The sequence below is a fragment of the Trifolium pratense genome, linkage group LG2 (assembly GCF_020283565.1).
Source record: "Trifolium pratense cultivar HEN17-A07 linkage group LG2, ARS_RC_1.1, whole genome shotgun sequence".
NCBI lineage: Eukaryota > Viridiplantae > Streptophyta > Magnoliopsida > Fabales > Fabaceae > Trifolium > Trifolium pratense.
Window position 1 is genome coordinate 72295135 of NC_060060.1, and position 18227 is coordinate 72313361.

Consider the following 18227-nt stretch of genomic DNA (forward strand, 5'->3'; position numbering starts at 1 on the left):
GAGAAACTCGTAGGTAGTGGATGAGTAAAAATAGGGTGCGCGAGAAACTCGTAGATAGGGAATGAGTAAAAATACGGCACGCGGGAATTATTATTATTATTATTATTATATATATATATATATATAGCGGATGAGTAAAAAATAGGACGCGCGAGAATTATTAATGCTATTTACATGGTTGAGTTTGAGTACTAGAAGTAAAAAAAAATTTAAAAAATAAACCGGGCCGGCCCGAAAGCCCGACTATCCGTACCAGGCCGGGCCTGGGCACTATTTTGGTAGCCCGATTTTTATCCTGATTTTTTAGCCTGGCCCGACGAAGTCCGAAGACCGACCGGGCCGGCCCGAAATTATCCGGACCTCCCGTTTTGACAGGTCTACTAAAATCTAACTACTAAACTACTTGAAATTTTTTTTGCAAAAACTAAATAGAAAAACGTGTGAAAAATGAGAAGAGAATACACATGAATTAAAAAAATGATGAAAAAGAACCCACTTGGCTTGAGACCTGAGACCGGGAGTGTGCTCCTCTTGAGGTCTGAGGTTCGATTCTCTCTAGCAAAAAATGATGAAAAATTAAAAAGCAAAAATACTAGAATTTTCGCGGTGGTGTGTGTGCGTCAGCGCATGCGTCCATCTCCCGACCTGTTTGTTTCCCCGATTCCACATTTCTATCTCATCATTCATTCTTCCTTCCTATCAATTACTATCGTTTTCTTATGCTCCTTAGCTTCATTCATTCAGGAACACCCTAAGGTAAATTCAATTCAATTCAATTCTCTTCGATGCTGTTATTTCACTTCCCAATTCTCATCATCACATAAACAATTCATTCATTCTTTTATCGTTTTTGTTATTATTGTTGGAGAGCTGATTTTGTCTAGAAATTGTCTTTCTTTTCATCTGTTTTTGGTTTAAGGATGATATTCAATTAAGATTTTGTCACATGGGTTTCTCTATTTCCAGAAATTTGTTGTGGTAGTTCAGAATTTGTTCATAAGGTTGACTTTTGTTGAATTTTAGAGTATATGTCATTACATGAAGTTGTTAACTATTCTTGATTATGGATTGTGCTTGAATTTGGGACACTCACATCACATGTTAGATTTATCTTGATTGTTGATTCCTATTGGGAGGGACACTTTTTATGTCTACGACTGTATATATAACAAGTTGTGGATGACCGGACGTTTTCTGATTCTGTAGATTAACTATGCCGACTTCATCAAGATCGATCAACATCTCTGTTACATGGAGGGGAAAAAAGTTTGTTGTAGACATGAATTTGGATGCCACTGTGAAGGATCTAGGGGAGGAATTGCAAAAATTAACAAATATCAAACAAGATACCATGAAGCTCATTGTACCACAGATTGCTGGCAAAACTTCAAAATTGCTGGCTCCCTTTTCAACAGACCATGCACTTTTAAGCTTGCAGGAAACATCCATTATCGAGGTACTATCATTTACATTTATACTATATCATGTGGGTTTACATTTAAGGATATGTAAACTATGGTTTTTTGTATGGCTGACATTAGTGTAGGTTTTTTTGTTCTATAAAACTCTGCACTATGTTAGCATGTGTTTGCTGTATAGTTTTATATGATCTATAGTACAACTTCAAGTGTTTGATCTGTATGAACTAAATTATCGTCGAGTTCTCCAAAGGCATTCTCTCCTTTCATGATACTATTGTTTTGGACACATTCTTCAATGTACTTGAGTAGATGTGGTTAATCTTATATTCTATTATTCCCGTTGTATTATGTTTTTTCCTTCCATCTTGGATTGCAACTGAACTCCAATTTTTTTAATACCAAAAGAGACCATGTTGTTATTTGATGTTAGGTTACTTGTATTAATGATAAAATATTATGCACTTTCGTCTAATTATATCTTCTGTTAAGGAGTAAGGAGTTACCGTGTAGTGAAATGACGGTGGTGGCCCTTTGGTTATCATCACAATTCATTTCTTCATATATTGGTCAATAAACTGAGCTGCTATGAATATGAAATACTCTTAATAATGGGAGGAATTAACCTCTATTACAAGCTCAAAGCAGAAAATGGACCCCAATTCCTAATTCTCAAACAATACCCAATTACTAATTCTCATATGCCCCTTTATTAACCTCACATCTCCACTAATATAGAGTTGATTCCATACCTATCCCCCGACTCTTTAATTTCCACATGTACTTTCTGTTATTCCGTCCGTGTCTTCTCAACCCAGTTGATTCATCTTCATCATTGGGCATATAGAGCCTTCTTCTCTTTTACCCATGAATTGTGGGCCTATCATAAGGATTAATTGAATTGATTTTTCAAATAAAAGTCCTCGTTCATTCAATTTAAGCTTGTAATTAACACTATAGTACCATCGGAAATGGTGAATGCGTTGACTAAATTATTTAGCTTATTGTTGCTTTAAGTTAGATTTTAATGGTCTTTCATTAGGCGTGATTCATGAAATATCATTACAGTGTCCCTTGATCCATGTAGAAGACCCCACATAGTGGAGAAAGACTTTGGCTGTTTGTTATTGTATCGTCACCCCAAATTACTTTTTTCCCTTTCTAGGCCAGGTCAATTTTAATGATGGGTGCATCAACAAATGAAGTTGAAGAAGTTTTGAAAAATGCTGAAGCGAATTTAAGAATAGCGGGATTTGAGGACGAGGAAAAGAGATTGAAACAGAAAATTTCACATGGACCTCATGTTTCACTGAAACTTCCACAAGGGCCTTATATATTTTGTGAATTTCGCACTCTTGAAATTCCTGGACTGAAGGTATTATTTTACAATAATGATTATTGATTATTAATTTTGAGCTCAAGCAGAGAATCACGCAACTCCTATTTTATCTTCAATTCTAATAGCTCCTTACGCATCTGCATTTACTTTGTAATGGTGTTTTGTTAAAAAAACCATACATTTGCTTTTGGACTGGAAAGTGTAGCCATGCATATGGTATTTTCTGATTAATGATTATCTACTGCTTTCTTTGCCACTTAATCATATTTGTGCAATTTTATGGAATTTTCTCAACTTATCATGAATGGTTTTTGCTTTCCGCTACCTTCAGTTGAATCCTCCTCCTTCTGAGGCACTAAAAAGAATGCACATGCTTGCTGCAGATCCTGGAATTGTTGCTGTCATGAACAAGGTACACAAAGAAATTTTGACATAGTTATATATTTGTGTCTCACATCTTTTGACAAATGTTTGGTTTTCATCTTGTAGCATCGTTGGCGTGTGGGAATTATGACTGAGATGGCTCCTATCGGTTACGTTGGTGTGAGCCCAAAATGCATTCTTGGTTTTAACAAGGTAGTGGGAATCTTCAAGATAAGGAAGCATGATATTTTAAATATCCACCTTTATTCTAGTGTTTATTTCTCGTATTTTCATTCTTATTTACAGAATCATGGAGAGGAAATATCATTGCGACTTCGAACTGATGACCTCAAAGGTTTCAGGAAATACGAAAGCATTAAGAAAACTCTACTGCATGAACTTGTAAGTTATACCATACACCACAAGTATCATGTGTTGTTTTTTTTTTTCTTCTTGATCCTGAGTATTTTAAATAACACGAAAAAAAAAAAATTTAATTGCAATGGTCTATTTGAGAAATGAAAGTTATCAAACCAACTCGTGTTTTATTTCAGGCTCACATGATACACTCTGAACATGATGCAAAATTTTATGCTCTGGATAAGCAGGTGTGTGCACCTTCTTGAGTGTTTGGCTGTCAGTCTACTACAACATTTTGATATTCACTTGTGCTGATTTAATTTATTTATTTGGCAGTTAAATCAAGAAGCTGCTAGTTTAGATTGGACCAAATCTGCCGGCCACACTCTGAGTGGAGTGAGGAGTTCCGAAATCTTTGAAGATGATTTTATAGAAGACAGTAGCAATATTCCTCAGAAGCTTGGAGGTAGCAGATCAGATCAGCTAATGAGTGCTCGTGAATCTTCAATTATTGCTGCCTACCATAGAATGGCTACTGTTTCCACTAACAAGTCGGGAGGGTCCGAAATAAATAAAGAACCGGATCATGATTATTCTAATGCTAATACCAGAGAACAGCCCGATTATATGGAATCTTCCTCCGAAGAAATCAAACATACTGACACACCCATGAATAATGACGAAGGACTTAATGAGCCTGATCCTGATGATCATATTAAAAATGGAATGAAACATGAACCTGATCCAGATGATTCTTATCATGGTAAAGCTGTTCTTTTTGCTGTTTGTCCAGAAACTACTGATAGCAGGACTGTATTTTAACAAACGCTTATTGATTTTGGTGTAGCAGAACCATCTCAGACAAGTACCATGAATATGGATGCAACTTACCCTGATGCAAATGATTCAGAAACATCTTTGAAGTCTATTGCTCCGGCTATTGGTAAGCATTCTCCAAAAAATAGTAGTTTTTATATAGACGTATCCTGATGGACATTCATAAACCTAACAATGACGACTTGGCAGTTGGTGGCAAAAAACAACAATTCATAATAGCATGTTGTTTTCAGGGGTCCTCAGTTGGAAATAAAGAAAAGAAATAAAAATTATTTTATTGCTTAATAAAAAATGATGAGTACCTGGGCCCTGCCCTTTTTTTGTAACAAAAAAAATAATTAAAAATGATGAGTACCAGGAGAGATATCTCTCTTCCTCCATGGGTTTCCCCTTTCATATCTAAACACTTGTTATTGTTAGGTCTTCTCAAAATATAATTACCTGAATTACCAAAGCCTCCCTTTGTGTTTTTTTGTTTCTTTGTTCACTCTTCCCACTGTTTATTTGTTTAACTAATTTCCCCTAACCAACTACTTTACTGTCTAAACTAACTTAGTAACTTTAATCTCTTCCCTTTTTTCTTCGAATCAACTATCCTTCTCTCTTAATAATTTCTTGATTCAGTTGCCTCCTTATTGTATTTGTCCCTACAAACGATATGTAGATTACAACTGTGTTTATAAAAGAACCTGCTCATAATGAATTTTATGCAGAAATGAATGCGATGACAGAACCTGATCCTGATGATCTTGTGGCTCCCATACCAGAATTATCTACATTGCAGACATATGAGCCAGATCCTGATGACGAAGAACTCCAGAGGATAAATGGTGCCATGACTGCTGTTTGTAACCGATTGCAGAAGGCCTTGGAGATTCTGAAAAGTGAAGTTAGTCCAATGCAAAGTACTTCAGTTCTCCAAACTCTCTTGAAAATAATTAGGTATGCTTATGCACAATTAGATTGAGAAATCATTTCTACCATTTCGGTTGAATGGACATCCTCTTGCTTCAAACTTTAACTTCAAAAAGTTTCAGAAAATATTAGTCTCGACTTTAAGCATTCCAACTATCTGATTGCAGGAACGTGATTGAACATCCCGAGATGGAAAAATACAAGAGATTGCGGAAGGTATGTAATCTATGCTGCCTGAGGCTAATTTTCATGTTATTCTATTTATATAATCTATATAATAATGAACATTGTTTTTGCAGACTAATCCCGTCATTGAGAGGAATATCCTAAATAATAAAGGTTTGCATCTTCTGACCATTGAATGTTAATTTCAGTAGTGCTGGTTGTGTAAAACTGCCATCTAAACAACTTTCTGTAGCTGTTGATGCTATCAATATCACTGTATTGCTCAAAATTGGACTATTATCTTTTTTCTGTTGCAGCTGCATTGGAAATTCTCTCGTTGGTTGGTTTCAGAGAAGATGTTATATATGACAATCTTGGGAAGGAAGATGCATACTTGGTGCTGAAGCGGAATGATCCTGGCTTATTGTGGCTAGCTAAGTCAACCCTTGAGTCAAGCAGAGCTTGATAGGTCTAGTAAAAACAATTCTTAAACAAAGTGCATGTAGAAGTGTACTATATAAATTATGTCCATTGTATTTTTATGTAAATGAGTTAAAATTGTATTGTGAGGACATGTCAAATATTGTGATGATTCAACACAGAAATATGGGGGAAAGAAAAAGGACTGTATATTGAAATATTGGAAGTGCAAATAGAAACATGGTATCATATCAATTCGATATGTAATTCTTCTGTTTGCATTTTGGTGATTGTCGGTGCTATTTGTAATCAACTCAAAATTGGGGGTTTACCGTTTATGGAACACAATCATGATTATTACTTTTTTTTCTTTCTTTCGCATAGAAGAAATGACAAATTCATCAATAAACTCGAACACAAGTGAGGAAATCAAGGTTACCAAGGGTGTGGCGTCCAGCCTAATAACTTCAATATTTTTTTGGCCGTTAAACTAGGACTTATGGACAATTATGATTATTAGTTACCCGAGTTAATAATATAAATTAAGTACAAGTGTCATCAAACCTCTAAAAAAAGTTCATAACATGATATTTCAACATTATGTCTCATGGATACTTATTCGAGAGATTCGTCGGCTGCTAGCTTTTGATTGGGAGATTAGAATTTATCATTCATATTGTGAAGCGAATGCATGTGTGGAGTGGATGCTCTTGCTAACATGATATATGTGATCATGGTCCTATACTTCGTGTTTATGAACAATGTCCTGCTAATTATAGCAACTTATTGCTTATGGGTGTAATGACAATTATTACTCATAGAGGTATCTCTGTTTGGTTTCGTTTCTTGGGCACAGACCCCTTGTTGTATAAAAAATAAAATAAAATTGGTATTGAATTCACAATATAAAATTAAGATCATTTTATATGTTATTGAGATTGGTTAAAATTAACGGTGTTCAATAAAAATGCATAACCATGTGATATAATTGTAGACTTTAAAAATAATACTTTTTCCAAATTTTATTTATATATATATATATAATGACCATTTACTTTTTAGATTTATCGAATAATTAATATATAAAATGGAGCAAAAATTTGTTGAAGTTTTTTATAAAGACTAAAAATAAAATTTGAGATGTTTATAACGAGCGATAAAATTATTTATCCCTAAAATAATAAGTTTTATTTTTCTTCAAAAAAAAAACTTAAAAATATTTATTTTTTTTAATATTTAAAAAACATTAATTACACACATTATAAAATAATTTTATTACATGTTTCCTTAATTAGTTTTTTATGTTACATGTTTCGGTAATTAGTTTTTTCATTACATGTTTCCTTAGTTAGTTCCAAAAACAATATCATATTCATTGCAAAGTAATTGAAGGATCATGATTGAGTATGACCCGAATGAAATCAAATGGTGATAAAAAGACCACGTGCATGGATAGTTGACTGCACCTGATCGCGGTCCTTCATAGTTGCCTTTGATTTGATTACTTTGTTGAGACGGTAATTGTCCATCCATACATCCTTCCCTCATGTTCTTTCCGCCTCCAATCGGAGAAGAAGAAGTCACCGCCGCTAACGTAACCACCTTCTCAACTGAACAATCATGGCGTTACAAATGGCACCTGGCTCCTCCAAGGTTATCATCCTCGTTGGAGCCGGTATGCTATCAACTCTCTCTCCTTTCCTTTTTACATATTCCGATTATATTTTTTATTTTTATTTTTTAGTATTCATCTTTTCTTTTTGCTTAATAATAGCGCTTTTTCAAAATTTTGTATTATGTTTTTGATTGAAGTTTGTTTTGTTGAATTTTAGGTTTAGCTAGTACTATTGTTTTGAATGGTGGCCAATTGTCTACTGTCCTTGCACAGCTTCAGGAAGTGCTCAAGGGTGTTGATGATCAGGTTAAGATTTCAACTGCTGGATATGATACCGCGGTTATTGCTGCTCAGGTATTTTCAAATTGTATATCGTCTCTCGAATATTTGCTATGTGGCGGCTGGCGGCGTTGAAATTAATGTATCAAAATTATAAAAAATATTGAGTGTATCATTTGTTTGTAATTTGATGAACCAAATTGATTAACGGAAGACATGTTTGAGAACCAAACTAATTAATGAAAAATGCTTTGAGGATCAAACTGACTAATGAGAGACACATTTGACTATGTTTTTGTAATTTTGGGACTAGAGTGATAGCGTTAGACACATTCCAGGACCAAAATGACTGTTACTCAGATTTTTTTAGTGCAAACTATATTACAACTAGGTATTGGGGATTGAGAGTTAATGTTTCATTGAAGTGACTGCATATTCATGATGTTAGACTGGAAGCTTTGTGCATATGTATAGTTTTATTTTGTTGGGTTTGTGGGTTAAACTACTAGTTATACTAATAAGCTATAGTTTTGTTGATTGGCCTTTTACTAAGATAACTTGCCCGAGAAAAGGAACCCGAACTAAGAAAAGACAGAACCAAGATGGGGAATTACCTGAAAAACATTCCGGTAGTATATCGTTTATTTGCGAAGTTTCAATTTTGTGATTGCCGGTGAAATTATATGTTAGCAAGTCCACAACTATACCTACAATTACTAAGGTGTATTGAAGGAGGAAATAGATGAATGTAGAGCGTTTGAGCCATGGGGAGTCTTGATGAGAGAATCTGGGAGGGCAGGAAAGGATCCAGGCAGTTAGATGAACAGGAAAATGACCTCCCTTTAGCATGGCAGGGCAGGAAAGAATCGAGATATTTGGTGAATGGATAAAGAAATGAAGAAGAGGGGAGGAAGAGTTTGGGACGGTGCAAGAGAGAAACAGGTCACTGAAATTGCTTAGGATATCCTGTTTGGTAGTGAGAGTGAGTGGAGAAGAGAATTTCTACTATTTTTGACAAACTTACCACTCTTCTTATATTGACATCATACCGTTTTTTGCAGTAGACTTTCAGAAAATAATCCAATATTATTCAACTATTTCTTGTTCAGTTCTATCATTTTATAATATTTGATGTTGATGGTGAAGTTATTTCTTCACAATGAACTTATTGGTTTTCATGCTGCAAATCTTTATTTAACTTCAGGTTCGGCAACTGGCACAAGAAATTAGGGAGTTGTCCTTGTCTAGGCCTATTACTATCTACAATGACCGTTCTTCTAGCGGTATGTAGATCCAACTATATCATAACTTCTACTCCTGCTCCTGCAAACTTTTCTTTCCTCATCTTCTCATTTGTGATATTAAACATTGGAGTTGAGATGTAACAATTGGGCTATTTTCAATTGTTCCTTGAACTCATGAATGTAAACATTTACTACCTCCATCCCTAAATATAGGACTCTCTTGAGATTTACATGTTTTCTTACTAGCAATAAATGCTATGATGGAAAAGATAAATCAATCATTTCGGTTGAAGGGTAAACTTAGAAAAATGATACCAATATTTTACCAATTTAATTAATAATACCAATTTTCTTAATATCTGAACTTTAGTGAACGAGGTCCTATATTTAGTGGCAATGGTAGTATTATTTTAAACTTGCTAAGGTGTGCTAGGTACTCGTGTTATACTTGTTAAAAATTGGAGTCTAGTCTAGTCAAGTATCTTATATAAAACAGTATATTATTAACATATATAAAATATTAACGCTAATATTTGGGCGCAGGGGGTCTTGCTTCTTACTTACTACCTGCTGCTGCAATAGGAGCTGCGGGATATTGTTACATGCGCTGGAGGGTGAGACTATAACTCAGCTTCTTTTCTTCACAAATGCAGTTATGGATAAACTGGAATATTATGTGACGATGTTTAACGCTTACATTCTTACCACTATCGTGCAGGATTGGTCATTTTCTGATTTAATGTTTGCGACAAAGAAGAATCTGGCTAATGCGGTTGCATCTGTGTCAAAGCAACTAGAGAATGTACATGAAACATTGGCGGTAAGTAGCTTTTATTGGTTGTCGACATCCTTTTTTTTTTTTTTTTTACTATTTGGACATCTTTTCTCTTTCAGCGTTGATGATTTTTTTTGTTTATTTAATTTGCACAGACAACAAAAAGGCATCTAACAAAGAGGTTGGAAGGTCTTGACTCGAAGATAGAAGAGCAGAATGAGTTAGGCCAACATATTTCAAACGATGTAAGCGAAGTTAATTTTGCTTTAGACTAGTTAAAGACATTAATATAATTTACATTGACCATGTGGTCTAGAGAGTTTGAATCTTGTTGCCCCATTGTTCTAAATAAAAGATAATCTAGCAATTAGCATAAGGTAGAGAGGGTCTGTGCATTACCCATGCTTCAAGCCCAGGGGCTTGTCTGAGAGGGCGTGCTAGATGTAAAATCATTCACGTGCTTTCACTTAAAAACTTCGGCTTTTGGGATAGTTTTTTCACGATACATTGATTTCTTAAATCTGCAATCCTTATTACTACTTTTCCCTTGATAGACAAACCTTGATTTTGGTTGGCTCTCCATATACATCTCTCCTTGCAAAGGTCCATGAAGAACGACATGCTTGACATCCAATGATAGCTAGATACAAAAGTGATGAATAATCAAACAGATGCAAGATTAGCAGCTAGAGAAAATGTGTCAGAATAATCAAGCCATAGAATTATCACGGTTGACCTTCACGCTGTAAAAACTTCTAGAAAAGCTTGTTTGCTAGTACGTTGGTTCAATCCAACTTCAACCCTACCCAATACCCAGACCTCACCAAGGCATGATGTTGACCCACTACCACAATTCCTCTCCTAGAACTACCTATGCAGGTTACCTTTCTAGGAATCTATCACACATTGCCTTAGTGTTAGCCTACAACCGAGATCGCTATATTATCACTTTCTAGTTGTAGTCTGTGCCTTAATAAGAATTGAATTCATAACCTTTGACTAGTAACCTTTGACTAGTAACGACTTATAAGATAGTAGCTGTTCTCCATCATATTCAATCAACGATGTTGTACCTTTTGTTTGTGTTTCAGTGTGTCGTATTATCGTATACTAACTCTTAAAAAAGTTCAAGCTGGTAGTTGGATCTCAATAATGATTTTCTATTTCAAGCATATCCTCTCAAGAGTGAGCTTTGGGGCTTGAAGTGTTGGCAATGCATAAACAGATTTACATTATGCTCAAATTTATTACGAAGAAATGAAGAATGTGGGTGTTAAGGATTGAACTCTTTACGCCTGCTCGTATTGGCTATTTACATGTCAAAGTCCATCTCTTTCAATATCTCAAAATCTTGTAGTCGATGTCCTAAGAAGGTTTTGTATTTCGTTTGCATGCTTAATTTAGTGGTAAAATGCTTCTTTAAGTGCAAATTGTTCCTGTAGCTCAAACTTAGAAGCTCTGAAAAGAAAACTATATAATAATTAATCATAAAAAAGTCATCTAAATGTTAACATTTGATGGCCTACTTGTAGACATAGTAAAGGCAAACAACCTAAGAATTGTTCCTATTTTAAAAGGGAATATTATAATTCAAAATTAGAATAGTGTCCTATATACTAAATAACAATAAAATTATCCCAAATAGAAAACCCTAATTATGAAATTTAAAAGATAAATTCATTTATTAAAAAAAACCTAAATTCATAATAAAATGATATCCCAATCTACATCATTTCCCCCAGGGGAGAATTCTCATCCCAAGAGTCAAAGAAAAATCAAATAGAGTTGAATCCTATGAGTGAAAAGCATCAGTTGTGCAAAGATCATTGGAATCGGAACTGTCCCTCTATTTTGTAAAGTAATTGAAAGAGGGGCAAAATAACCATTATACCCTACATCCAAGTGAATTTCAAACTCCTCTGGCCGCTGGCTAACAAGAGACACTCTCACTTTAAGGCTTTATTTGCGAGTTTGGAGGGGAGGGGAGGAAAATATAGGGATAAATAGAAAAATCTTCTACATTTTTTGAGAGTGGTTTTGCAGACAAGGATAAATGAATGGTTATGATTAATATATTTTTAATTTTGAGAATATTCTAATGAATGGTTATGATTCATATAAACCCTCCAAAAATCTCCTCCAATACAATTTGAGTTCCTCCAAATTAGGAGGATTTTGTATTATGAAGAAAAATGAATCCCCCAAAGCTCTCCCCTCCCAAAATCCTCTATTATTTCCACTTGCTCCTTCCTTTTTTACAAAATCCTCCCTTTCGTTCCCCTCCAAATTCGCAAACAAAGCCTAAGTGATTACCCAATACCCACACTTAGTCACTTCCCGTGGACTTGGATGTTTCAACTCTTCATAAGACCCCCTTATATATAGACAAGGGAGGTATCTTCTTTCAAAAAGGATAGTGAATATTAATTTATCCCACCTTTCCAAAATATTTAAAATTGGTCATTTCTTTTGAGGATGAATGTAAACTTCCCAAGAGTTAAACATTGAGTTCCACTAACATAGTAATTTACTATGCATTGGGATCACTTGAATTGCTATTTGGAATTTTAAAATGTTTTTCTCAACATAGACGTGTGTTCATGACTACTTGCAAAATGCTAGCGGTAGCACACAGGGGCATATCCCAGCTCCGTTGGTCATGAAATTTCAAGGTTGTGTAGACCTGGCTGTCTGGAGTCCACTGGGGTGGTCAGTTTTTTTTATTTATTTTTTTAATCTAAGGGGTCTGGTGTTGGCATCCATGCTGTTAGGAACCTTTATGGCAACTTTCTGTCGATGTGTTGTCATGAGGGACACTAGAATTGATGGGTCTGGGTCTTGACAGTGTGAATATGACGATTGTCCTCAAAATTCCGAAATCGTGGAATTTAGAAAGAACACAAGATAATGATGGAGTATGAAAGTAGTGCTCATACCGGACTCTGGATACCAAATTGATGTGGGACAGATAGCCACTCCCTCAATAAGCATATCCTTTTGGTGTGGAGTGCTCTGTTGCTTCTTTGACTCAAACTCAAAATACTCATTCAATAGAAAATACTTTTGTAATCAATCATTCGAAAGCTGTGTAATTGCTTAAATCCTTAAACTGAAGGCGTTTTTTATAGACCTTATATAAATCTAACAACCTAATTGGTCCCATTTTAAGCTTGAAAACCTAACTACTAAATAACAATAAATCAATACCACATTGAAAACCCTTATTATGTGTTGAAATGTAAGTAAGAAAATGAATAACCTGATCTACTTAAATGGTATTATTTAACTTGAACTTTATTTGGTCCTTAATAATGGAGTATGTTTTGTGAACCAAATTTTCAGTTTTCATAAAGTTGAGTACTTTGGCCAAATGAATTTTTACACTGTTTCATCATGTTTAATTAAATTTTTCATACAGGTGAATGAAGTGAAGGCAGACCTTTCTCAGATTGGTAGTGATGTTGAACTTATAAATCAATTTATATTTGGGCTGGTAAATTGCATAACTTGCTTGTTTCTCTTTTCTGCTCTCTCTCTTAAGCATCTAATCAAATTAAATAATCATATTTTTGATGTTCTAACCTGAGTCAATTGCTTAACTTGATAGGAAGAGAAGCTCAAGCTTGCCGAAGACAAACAGGTTATGAGTTTAACTTTGCAGACATGGGTTGCATTCTAACATTTAATTTTCAAATTTGTTATATATTTATTAATTATTTCCCTTTTTTTTTGTTAAATATCATGCAGAACCTTACTAACTCAAATATCTGGTATATTGGCCAATTTGTTGACGAAATTAGCAATGGGTCAAATGGTAGAGCTTACAAGGTTAGATATTTAAGCTTTGTGTGTATTTTCCTCCACTTATCATCTAGTTGCGTGTATACAGTAGTAACAAAAAGGGATTCTTGGTTTTTTTTGAGAAAGGTTTTCATATTTAAGACTTCCAAATGCTACTACTAATTACTATATAATACACATGTTGAAATTTTACTTTGAACAATATTGCTCTAGATTATCATGGAAACTTCTAATCTTTCTTATGCAAATACCGAGCTTTGTTTTTATGGGTATTTTATTTCGACAGGGACTTGCAGAACTTACAATGGCGCTTGAGGAGAAAGCCCCTAAGGTTTTGTCTACTTTATGTGATGTCTATCATTTTAGTTGTTCTCGAATTCCTAGCCAGAGGTGACTTATTTAGCTTTTGCATTTCAGGGGCTGCAATTCATTGCTGAAAAACCAGACACCGATGAGAGCTCACCCATAATAACAAAGAAAGTCGGTCTCAACTTTTCAGATGAGAAACTATCTGTTTCTAAATCAAGAGTGCACAGGGCATATTCTGTTGGCAATTCTGTGAGCAAGGGCATTACTGGTTTGACGTTTGATTAACCTTTTGCTTCAAATTACAGAGATCAGCCTGCAATGATCAGTCGAAGTTTATTTAAAGAAATTTGTTAAAACCGCCAGAAAATCTCAGGCACAAAAGGGAGAACCATCGGTTCCGTGTTCATGAATTCACGTCTCTTGTATATGCAACTTGGAGACTGAATTGTACTTAATTTTTTGTATACTTTATTGTCAATTGTGTTTACAATGGATTTGCATTTTTCTTCAGATATTTTTGTCAGATAAGTTTCTGTGCGTCAAAGTTAATTCAATTTTTTTAGCAATGTTTGGAACCATAAATGAGCTAAGGGGAGAAATAGTTGATGAAAAACTATTAGGCATACCTTAGTTATAACCATCCGAAAAGAATTTAAATCTTCTAACTTAAACAAACCTATGGTGACTTCAGTTTCCGAATCAATTCAAATTTTGGTTTGATACAAACATTAAAAATAATCTAATTGCAAACACACAATAGAAGGTTCATTGCTATTATTTGTTTTCTTTAGAAGACAAGTATGCTGAATTGATTCCCTACTATTAACAAAATAAAGAAATCCTTAAAATTTCAATTTACATTAAAAGGGAAATTCTCAAACCACACATACTGGGTTTAAAAATTCTAGTGTCTCAAATCAAGCTTGACCTTTTTAATTGAAATTTTACGCTTTATGATCAAAAGTAAATATTATATTAATATTAATTAATTTTATACAGTACATATTAATCTTGTAATAGGGTCATAACCCGAAGCCTTAGCTTCTCCTTTTTCTTTGTTTCTTTTACACTTTATGATCAAAAGTAAATATTATATTAATATTAATTAATTTTATACATATTAATGTTTTTTTTTTGAAGCAAACATACATATTAATGTTAATCATGTCAATTTATTAATGTTGATCATGCCAACATAAAAAAAAAAAAAAGAAATCATGTCAATTTATTTAATGTTGATCATGCCAACATAAAAAAAGAAGATGAATATATTTGAGATTGAAAGAGATATATATATATATATATATATATATATATATATATATATATATAATTCAAGACTATCATCAACAAGATTTTTATCGAAAAAAAATAAAGTTTTTTTTTTATGTACTAAATTTTTTTCGTACTAGTACTTATTTATCAATGTCTTTTTTGACAAAATCAATACATTATATTTTTATTTTTACAAGAAGATTATTATTTTTGTAGTCAGAAAAATAAAAAGAAGAAGATTATTAGTATTTTTTTTTGAGGTAATTCTTACATGAAGATAAACATACTACTATACACATGACCAAAAAAAAAAAAATACTACTATACAATAAATAAATCCTAGTTTCTTTTCTATAAATATAAATAAAAGGTGTATCTTTTTAGTAAAAATAAAAGATGGTTTATCTCCCGACCCCCTCATTTCTTTTCTACCCCCTGAATTTTCGTTTTTGTCCTTGGGGGTACTTCGGTTTATATGAACCAAATTTTTTTGTCATGCTAAAAAATTTCGGTTTATATAAAACGAAATATTGTGTTCCAAATTTTTTTTCCAGCTTTCCTACATAAATTCTTCATGAGACCCTCAACTTCCACAATTTATTTGAAATACTAAACGATGTCCGATTTGAGTAAACGACCACTCGTTGGAAAGCTTAGGGTGTCAAGAATACAAATATAATTTTTGTTTTGAGGGTTAACTATCCAATTGGTTCAGTTTGACCAAATAATGGGTACTGGTACAGAAACATAGCATAAACTTTTCTCAAACTTGTAGGTATGTTTTCTCATACTATACTTAATGAAATTTTACAATTCCGGTGTTAATCTTGTATTAAACTTTGTCTTCTTTACACTGGATTAAAAATCATTAGCATACGACTTATATTTAGAGAGTTATGATAAATTTACCACAGGTATCTCTACAATATTTTGCAGAAACGTTTCTCAAACTTGTAGGTAGCTTTTCTCATACTATACTTAATGAAAATTTAACAATTCCGGTGTCAATCTTGTAGTAAATTTTGTCTTCTTTACACTGGATTAAAAATCATTAGCATACGACTTATATTCAGAGAGCTATGATAAATATACCACAGGTATCTCTACAACATTTTATAGAAACTTTTCTCAAACTTGTAGGTAGATTTTTTCATACTATACTTAATGAAATTTAATAATTCCGGTATCAATCTTGTAGTAAATTTTGTCTTCTTTACACTGGATTAAAAATCATTAGCATACGACCTATATTCAGAGAGATATGCTAAATTTACTACAGATAACTCTACACGAATTTTCACATAAATTTTCATTCTTTTTGGGGGTATATGTTATTTCGGTTTATATAAACCGAAATTTTTTTCCATGTTTAAAAACTTCAGTTTATATAAACCGAAGTTTGTTGGCAAAAAATTTTCATACCGCAAGGCGAAATGGGATTTTTGAGGTAGAAAAGAAATGAGGAGGGTCGGGAGACAAAAGTTCAAAATAAAATAAATGTTATAAGTAATTAAATAAATCATCAAATTAAGGTGAAAGAGATGTTTCACTATTAATGTTGAAATATTCATGGATAATGTCAACTTAAAATAGTAATGTAAAATTATCAATATAAATGTCAACTTGCAATAGTAAATCTAAGTTAATGTATTCATAATTTTAGTAGTATAAATACCACCCTTTGGATCATGTAAAAGACACTCTTGAGAGCAACAAGTAATCTCATAAAACTTCTCCATTCTCTCCATTCTCTTCATTAGCATAATATATATTTATAGTATTATAACTACATTAGTATTTAATATCATTATATTAGTCCTTTAAGAATACTTAAATATTTGATTTTCTCAACACGTTATCAGCACGATCGTTTCTATCGAAAGTGATTTACCACCACTAGGTATATATCATCTATCCTTATTACTTTAATCTTATGATAATTATAATTATTATTCGCCCCGTTATAGAGAACTGGCAATTTGTCAAGTGATTTATAACTAGAGTGGCTATTATTATTATTATTATTATTTTTATTACTACTACTTTACCCACTTATTATAGAAAACTCACAACTTGTCAAGAACTTTATAATAAGTGTGAATATTATTTAAGTTTTGTGTGGAGGTCTAAAATCCCCATAATATCACAAAAGATAATTTTTGATTAATAATACTAATTTCCATGGAGGTGTTCAAAACCCCATCTATATTACTAACTTTCATACTTAATGGAGGATTAAAACCCCATACCTATGACTAACCTTTATACTTAATGGAGGTATTCAAAACCCCATCTATATTACTAACTTTCATACTTAATGGAGGATTAAAACCCCATATGTATGACTAACTTTTATACTTAATGGAGGTGTCCAAAAACCCCATCTATAATGCTAATCTTCATATTAAATGGAAGACTAAAATCCACATCTATAATATTGCTAACTTTAATTCTTAATGGAAGACTAAAATCTCAGTCAATAATATTATTTCACGAGAGACTTATAATTAAGATTTTGAAATTTGATATTATTTAAAGTTATTATCATATAACTTTACATGTTGTTCTCTCCATTTGTGTATCTTAAGAGCTAGATGATTTTTAACACACTTAGAATATTTTTACACATTCCCAACGGTAACAAACAATAAAATTTAACACTTTTCTCATATCCCCTAACGGCCACATAACGGCCATGAACAGTAAAAGCTTACATTTTTCCACTATCTCCCAACGGCCACAAACCCAACGGTAACGTAACGGACACTTCATAAAATTCACCTATAAATACTTCACCTTCACTCATAAGTTTTCATACCATTCTCAAACTTTTACTCATATTTCCAAAATGTTTAAATTTTTTCTTATGCTTATCACTCTACTTGTCTTTATGTTTTTCATCTTCTGGATCACCAAATATGAAGAATTAGGAGAACCTTTTATAATAGTAACAATATTTGTTGTTTTACCATTACTAGTATTAGCCTGGTTTATTAGCTGATAGAATCATGGTTTTTGTAATCATAGATATTGAATAAAATAATTTATTTTTTTTTTGTCATAGTTTATACATTAAAAATTGATTGTGTTCTTTTGTATTTTAGATATAAAC

The 18227-nt window shown here is 33.0% G+C and overlaps 2 protein-coding genes across 4 annotated transcripts; both read left to right on the forward strand.

Annotated features, from left to right (window-relative positions):
* Nucleotides 1-426: 426 nt before the first annotated feature.
* Nucleotides 427-6084, forward strand: LOC123910055. Of its 3 annotated transcripts, none has more exons than XM_045961085.1 (13): nt 427-756; nt 1207-1456; nt 2584-2793; nt 3089-3169; nt 3247-3333; nt 3427-3522; nt 3675-3728; nt 3817-4243; nt 4331-4423; nt 5031-5259; nt 5400-5448; nt 5532-5571; nt 5715-6084. In XM_045961085.1, exons 2-13 carry the CDS (start codon nt 1214-1216, stop codon nt 5861-5863), a joined length of 1758 nt encoding a protein of 585 aa, XP_045817041.1. In that variant the 5' UTR covers nt 427-756; nt 1207-1213; the 3' UTR covers nt 5864-6084. The 3 variants fall into 3 exon arrangements, with proteins under 3 accessions (XP_045817041.1, XP_045817040.1, XP_045817039.1); XM_045961084.1 differs by having other exon boundaries at nt 561-756; nt 4328-4423; XM_045961083.1 differs by having other exon boundaries at nt 575-756; nt 3247-3522.
* Nucleotides 6085-7219: 1135 nt separating this feature from the next.
* Nucleotides 7220-14350, forward strand: LOC123910056. The gene is made up of 11 exons (XM_045961086.1): nt 7220-7492; nt 7650-7786; nt 8916-8994; nt 9499-9569; nt 9674-9775; nt 9886-9975; nt 13149-13223; nt 13338-13370; nt 13478-13558; nt 13818-13862; nt 13949-14350. Exons 1-11 carry the CDS (start codon nt 7438-7440, stop codon nt 14123-14125), a joined length of 945 nt encoding a protein of 314 aa, XP_045817042.1. The 5' UTR covers nt 7220-7437; the 3' UTR covers nt 14126-14350.
* The last annotated feature ends 3877 nt before the right edge of the window (nt 14351-18227 follow it).